The 7,382-nt window shown below is 37.9% G+C and overlaps 1 protein-coding gene across 3 annotated transcripts; it reads right to left on the minus strand.

The window, feature by feature from the left end:
• Positions 1-499: 499 nt before the first annotated feature.
• Positions 500-6,860, minus strand: LOC116264694 (uncharacterized). 3 transcript variants are annotated; one of them, XR_004174916.2, is made up of 6 exons: positions 5,810-5,990; positions 4,855-4,936; positions 4,590-4,761; positions 3,734-3,842; positions 1,238-1,307; positions 500-1,147 (listed from the first exon to the last, which is right to left on the minus strand). XR_004174916.2 is itself a non-coding variant. In XM_031645041.1 (6 exons), exons 1-6 carry the CDS (start codon positions 6,790-6,792, stop codon positions 1,121-1,123), a joined length of 477 nt encoding a protein of 158 aa, XP_031500901.1. In that variant the 5' UTR covers positions 6,793-6,860; the 3' UTR covers positions 500-1,120. The 3 variants fall into 3 exon arrangements, 2 of the variants coding, with proteins under 2 accessions (XP_031500901.1, XP_049936582.1); XM_031645041.1 differs by lacking the exon at positions 5,810-5,990 and adding an exon at positions 6,753-6,860 and having other exon boundaries at positions 3,734-3,819; XM_050080625.1 differs by lacking the exons at positions 3,734-3,842; positions 5,810-5,990 and adding an exon at positions 6,753-6,860 and having other exon boundaries at positions 1,238-1,324.
• Between the last annotated feature and the right edge of the window lie 522 nt (positions 6,861-7,382).

The raw sequence follows: 7,382 nt of genomic DNA on the forward strand, positions 1-7,382 counted from the left end.
TAAACTGTCCTAAAGAGGTGAGCTTGTTTGTATTCGCTTTGAAAGTATTCATTTCGTATTAATAAACCATATTATAAAATGGAAAATAACAAGCTCAAACTTTGCCATACTTTGCATTCCTGTTTTTCATTTTATTTCATTAGAATTACAAAAATATTCACAAATTTTCTCAACTTCAGAGGCTAATATTTTCTCTTGATTTCAAATAAATAATTTTCTCACACCACCGTCAAATGTTTAGACATTATATATATACACACACATCCTTGGTGAGGTCCATAATTTGTAATTTTGTCTTGTCCCGAATACATGCCGCCACACACTGTAGGAAATTTGGAACTTGCATAACATACGTGGAGAAAATTCAGCAGAGTCCCACTATCCCAAATAATTTTAAATAACAAATTTGATAGAGTTTCACTAACCAAATCTCAACGATAAAATCAAAATAGTTCAGAAACTGAACTTAACCAAGTAACATAAAACTGCACCGGAGTGATTGATCAACCACTTTTGATTAAAGAAATGCTTACAACATGTCAACAACAAACGAACTACTTAAAAAAAAGAAAAAAAAAGAAGAACAGTCATTAAAGAAGGTCACCCGAATGAGCTTTTCATAAAAATGCCCCAGCACAAGCATGCACCACTCCACACTTGCTCACCAAAGATACACGACAATTGGGGTCGCCCGGTCGAAGCGCTTATTTATATAGGCACGGATGACTTTGCCTTTGTGGTGGGGACTTTCCACCATATTTTATTACTTTTCTATTATTGTTATTTTTGGTAACGACAGCACAAAAGACAACTGCAGCGTATCATACCCGCACTCGCATGCGTCCAACTTATCGCACGACTGCTAGTTGGTGCCGAACTCCCACCCTCACCTGCACTGTAACGCATCCAACTTGTTGCATGACTGCTAGACGGTGCCGCAGTCCCACCCGTACCCATACTATCCACACTGTAACCTGCCCAACTTATTGCACGACTGCTAGACGGTGCCGCGCTTCTACCTGTACCTGCACTATCGGCACTGTATGGCATCGACGGTACCACACTTCCACCCGTACCCACACTATCCGCACTGTAACGTGTCCAACTTGTTGAACGACTGCTAGACGGTGCCACACGTACCCGCACCCTGCAATGGATAATAGGCAATATGGAATTCCAATACTTTTGGAAGCAGCACAAGTGCAATTAAGTAAAACAAGCACCAAGATTTACACACATCACCCCCAGGACGTCGCATTCTTATCCTAACGTCACCTACATCCGCTGCATGCTTTTCTGCTCCTCCCCTGTTCATCAAAAAGCACTAACCAAGTATTATCTCATGTCAATAAGTTGTGAGGAAACATGTGAGCAATATACAGAAAATCTCGTGGGTAGTGATTTTTTTAGCCCCATATAGTAATCCAAGCGGCCTCTTGTGAAATACTCATGTTCAACCTGTTTTTCATCAACCAAGCGAAGATCAAGCTAAATATAGTTATTTGAGGTGATTTTTTCTATGCAGTTGCCTACAATTGCTTGAGTCCAGCCTAATTGGGTCCGAATTGGTTGCACGTTGGAGTTGATTTGCAGTACTTGGAGCTCGATGAGCACAAACTTGGGGGTTCAAGTAACTTCAAATCCTACATTTACTGTAAAATGGCACTCTCAAATCTAGACTTAGCTTCATAACTATCTAAGACACCTGAATCTAGTTAATAATTGGATCTTATTATCTCTCGCACCAGTTTAAACTAAGTTCAAACCTCAGGCTTGACCCGCAATAGTGAGGGGTTTCGCTGGGCACTAGTCTGGCCTATGTCGAGAAATCGATCTTTGGGCCCAAAAAACCTGAGTGTTGCCCAATCCATTTACTTAATGAAGCTGGTCAGCGAGGGCGGGTAAGCCTGGGCATCGGGCCGGCCTGACCCTACTCGGCCTGTTAACGAGTTGGGTCCACGCTGGCCTGACATCCAAAAACCGGGCCCAAGATCAGCCTGACTCGAAAAACCCAGACCCGAGCCCGTAAAAATATATTTTTTAATATAAAATAAAATATAATTATAATTAATATATATATGCATTATTTAAAATTTTTAAAATTAAATTATCGGACCAAAAACGGGCTTAATGGGCCCACCTGGGCCGGCCCGATAATGAGTCGGGCGGGTCCCTTTTTTCCGGACCGGGTCCCAAGTCAGGCCGGGTAGCGGCTACCCGACGGCGACCCGGCCCGGTGCCCAGCCTTAAGGGCAGGGAAAGTGTTACCGACTCAAGATGGTTGACTATTTAACTATGAAAAGTTGTCATTCATAATTGGGGTAGATTAATTACTCCTTCTAATATTGTTTAATTATGTGCTGAAATTCAAGGATTTTTGTTTTGGCATTCATAGACATTGATTTGTACTTTAAAAGTACCTTCTATGAAGGCGTCTATGCCACTACAAGGGGTGGATCGTTGTGATATATATATAGAGAGAGAGATATATATATACTAGATCATTTGGTTAAGACAAGAAAAACCTAGTGCCTCTTAAATTCATGTTAAAAAGTATTTTAAACTAAGTATAAACCTTCTAGTGTGTATTTATAAACACTAATTTAATATACACCATGCTTTAGTTCCAGCAAATTTTTTCTTAATTTTCAAATAATCTTTCCATCACCAAAATTTGGATGCTATAAGAGTCCTTCAATTCTTTTATTATTAAGAAAACATTATTTAAGCAAGAAAACCCACAACTTAATACATGTTTTTCACCAAATCCTTCTTAAGATCATATCTATAAGGTTAAATTGTAAAAGAAAATATTTTAATAATTAATTTTAATGGGTCTAGTTTTTCCTTTTACCCAAGTGATTTGGTTTCTGCCAACTTTTCACACACACACACATATATATATATATATATATATATATATATATATATATATATATTGGAAAAAATGGACATTTTCATGGAAAGAGTGCAGATTCGTTTTTGAAACCCAAATAAAAGTGTGAGTCGCTTAACTACACAAGTGTTGGTGCTGCGTGGGGTCCTGCATCGAGTCCAACCAAAAGTACTTGGACCCACCTCTAGCCAGAGATAGGAGAATTCACCAGACGAAATTGTGACGGAACAGAGTGCTCTTCAATTTCGTTATGCATGGTTGGAGTGAACCCGTTCAAATATTGACGGGCATAAAATCCCGACCTTCTAGCCAGCTGCTGTCTATCTAACCATTGGTTGTTCTGAGTTTTGTGTATATATATATATATATATATATATATATATATATATATATATATATATATATAGTTAGAATTATTTTTTTTTGGCGGGGGGCAAACGGTCCAACAAACTATAATATTATATATATATATATATATATATATATATATATATATATATATATATATATATATATATATATATATATATATATATATATACACTCACATACTTATAGTATTTGCAAACCACAGTATAGTAAAAATGAACATATGTCGTATACAATTGCCCACGTCATCAATATCAACGTGAAGTGCAACCTATCTTACGGCACATTTTAATAATTGCTTGTATCATTAGCACAAAAAGAGATCTGTCCTAAATAAATAAAATATTTTATTTTTATTACAGTAACGTAGGTGTGAGCATAAGGTGGACATACAAATATCACAACCCAAAATATAGTAAACAAATGCATCTATGAACTCCAAAACCAAAAAAAAAAATTGTTATTTACCTAAAACGAGCAGCTTGGTTTTCTCCCATTTGGTTTTTCTCCCTCTTGATCAATAACTTGTTTTTTCTTAAATAATCTTGATTCTTCTAAATAAGATAACACGAAAATTCTGAAATTTAAATTAGACAATAAAATTTAAACATATCGAAGTAATCAAACTCAAACCATTTTAGCCGGTTATAATTCGAGCATAGCAGTCAAAAAAGAAAAAAACAAAAACTATGGAACAAAGACCATTATTCTGCAAAATTGTTGGAATGCGGCAATAAGCAATGCCAAAAGAGAATTCAATAGTTAACATGGCAATATTGTATTCTATCAAATTGGCCAAAAACTAAAGGGACATAGTCACATAGATGATAGATACAAAACTTAATTTTTAGTCTAAAAGGTCATAAAGCTTGAATATGGATCACAGTTGCATAGATATGATCTCAATCCTTTGAGTTTGAGGATCGGTTGGCTCGTGTCTACATTTGGATGTAATTCAGTTCATATATGTAATGGTTGGAGATTATTCCAGCTATTAAATCTACAAATCAGTTCATATATGTAATGGATAGCCATTTAAAATCTGAACGAAACAAGGCCAGATTCAAACACACATTAGTAAGGTCAACCTTATAGTATAAGGGATCAGCGAAAGAAGTTCCTCCACAACCTTTAAGGAAGCAATTATTGGAAATAAAACAAAACAAGTTTAAAATTTTAAATTTAACATGTAAGTTTGTCAAACATAGTTGTGCAATCTATATATGTGATCCATCATCACTATGAGTATGAATTAACAAGAAGATGCAAGAAGAAAGATACTAAAATTTTAACTTATGAAAAACAGAAATTTAGAACCAACCACCTTGTAAACAGCAGCAGATAAAGAAGACAACAGGGAAAAGTTGTTTTCTCCCCTCCCTCGTGAATGATTGTAAACAGCAGCACATAAAGAAGACAACAGGGAAAAGTTGTTTTCTCCTCTCCCTTGTGAATGATGTTGCCTTGCCTTTCCAATCACCACCAGTGGATAAGTCCTGCAAATATGGGGTTCAGAGTCACCACCTACACAAAAAAATAGGCTGAAGGAGAAATACTGAATAATTTAGACTGCTGCTACAGCTGCTCACCTAACAGCAAAAAGTATGGTTGCTAAATCTAGCTTAGGATGCACTACCCAACACGCCGAACAAGGTATTCGTTTCCCAGCTCCTAAATTCAGAAAGGATTAATCTTAGAATTGGTCAAAATGCCAGAAACATCAACTTAACAGTTAACTTGAGCAGGTAAAATCTTAGAACTGTCACTTGTACATTCCAAACGCCAGTAGAGTTGAATAGAACTGAAAAATATTAAAACTAAAGACCTAAAGGCTGTGCACAGGCTTCGAAAAGACTGTCAAGGTAGTACAAACTTTAAACAGTGACACCAAAAGACACAAGGAGGGCAACCTATGGTGGTTCGGATGCATAACTAAAAACATTTATGCATAATTAGAAGAAAGCCGCGGAAGACAATCCAGTTTTCTTCTTTTTTGCCAAAGACCGCCAGAATCAATCTGATTCAAATGAACTTCACTGAGGTGGCAGTAAAGAGACTGGTCCAAAATTACACCTCAAATCCATACCGACGCATCACAATTTTTCTGATTCATATAAGGGCAGTCTGAAATTTTGAAGACAATCTAGAAAACTTCCTTTGGCTCTCGACCACGACACGCCCTCTTTTGATAAGAAAACTTCCTGTTCGAGTTGGACCAACCTATCAAAAACTATGTACAACCATAACACAGAAAGAAATGAAATACGCCCTATAAAACAACTAGGCCTAAAAAAAACATATCATAAATCCGAAATATTCTGCAAAACTGACGGTGGAAAATCAAATAAAACAGTAGACATAAACATCACCAGCCAAAGGAAACAACAAACAAGAAACGAAAAAGGCTAAACAGACGGTGAAGTAGATTGAAGAAAAAACCACAGCGAAACCTGTAACCACAGCATCATGCGCACAATTCATTAGAAGAGAAAAAATACAGAGGTGAAAGAACAGGGAAAGGAAAAAGTTCTGAATAAAAGTTACCCCCTCTTCCTCTCCTTGCTTTACTTGTGCTGCTGTGCAGATGCGTTGAAAGAAGCTCGTAAGGAACGGAAGACGACTCAGCGGCCGGCCGGCTGCGGGCTGGGTTTTTGGCGTTTTTCCCCTTCAATTTTGGAGGCGGAGGCGAAAGGGGTGGGTTTTGTGCGTTGAATCTGGGTTTAGACTAAATCGAATTCAAATACTATATAGACCCAACTGAAAAATTTTTAATTTTTTTATTTTTTCAATTTGTTGGGGGTGGGTTCACGGCCAAGGCCTCCCTTGACTGACTCCATCCTTTTATATATAATTAACCCTAAATTGCTTTGCAGGTTTAATGCATCAAGTCAATACCACAAAAACTGCGGGCACTTGCCATTGCCTCTGACAACATTGTGAACGAGGCCACCCTATCAACGGCAGGGGAAATAAGCAACATAGAACATTAATAGTTGAACTCGTTTTCTTAAAAGGGACGAGCTCGAGCTCTCCTTTTCATTTTTACATTTCTATCGTGTTTTCTCTCTCCTCACTCTCTTCATCTCCATCCGACCACAAGGGTTTGGTGATTCTTCAGGCAACACTGCCGCCGCTGTATCGACGACCAGCGATCAACCCATGGCTGCAGCTTAGGCTTTTTTTCTTTTTCTCCCTCTCTTAATCTCTCTCAAACTGTGCTTAATATCACAAGTACTAGAAACGAAACTATCGTTTGTATCTCCAGCTAAGGTTTCTGCATCTGAGCGTCGAGGTGCAGGAAATTAAGGAAGCATCGAGGAAGTTGAACCTGTCACTAGTCAAATACCTTCAAGAGGAAGGAGAAGAAGAAGATGGAGGAGAACAAGAAAGAAATCACGTTTGCAAAGGTGATGAACAGATGAAGATAACGACTGGTGATAAGAGCAGCGAGAGATATGAAACGCAGCGAGCAGACAGATGATAATACCTGTTAACTCCGTCCTCTGCTTTCTAGTACCCTTACGCATGGTTGCCGTGAACAAGTTATGAATTATGGCCCTTGTTCGAATGCTTAACTAAAACCCTTCTAGCCTGCCGCTGCCTATCTAACCACAACCGTTGTGATGATAAATGAAGGCAAGCATACCACAAAAACTGCGGGCCTTTGCCTGGAAGTTTGACATTGCAAGGGAGGCGACGCAGCGGCAGCAGGAGACGTAAGCATGGCCCGCCTTCACTCCTTGAGGTCATGCATGAATATTTTTCTCCGTTACTTGAGGATTAAGAAATAAAAAGGGAGAAATTTTTATAAATATGGCTTCAACAAAGTAAGAATTGGCTACAATAATGGGTACACTTGACTTGTTTTCTTATTGCGCCTAACAACACTCCTAAGTTTTCTAATAGAAAAATAAACGCCTTTTACTTAGATGGTATGAAGCCAATCAGTACTTAGAAGCATGTGATTTTTGAATTTTCTACCAACAGAGTTGAAGCTCTGCATGCCGACGAGTATCGCTGACAGTGGATCAAAATCGTATTACCTCCGAGCAAAATAAGACGGCATCGATTATAAACTAGTTTCTTATTCATTGGATCTATCTAAACATCGATCAAG

This window comes from Nymphaea colorata, chromosome 11 (genome assembly GCF_008831285.2).
Source record: "Nymphaea colorata isolate Beijing-Zhang1983 chromosome 11, ASM883128v2, whole genome shotgun sequence".
NCBI lineage: Eukaryota > Viridiplantae > Streptophyta > Magnoliopsida > Nymphaeales > Nymphaeaceae > Nymphaea > Nymphaea colorata.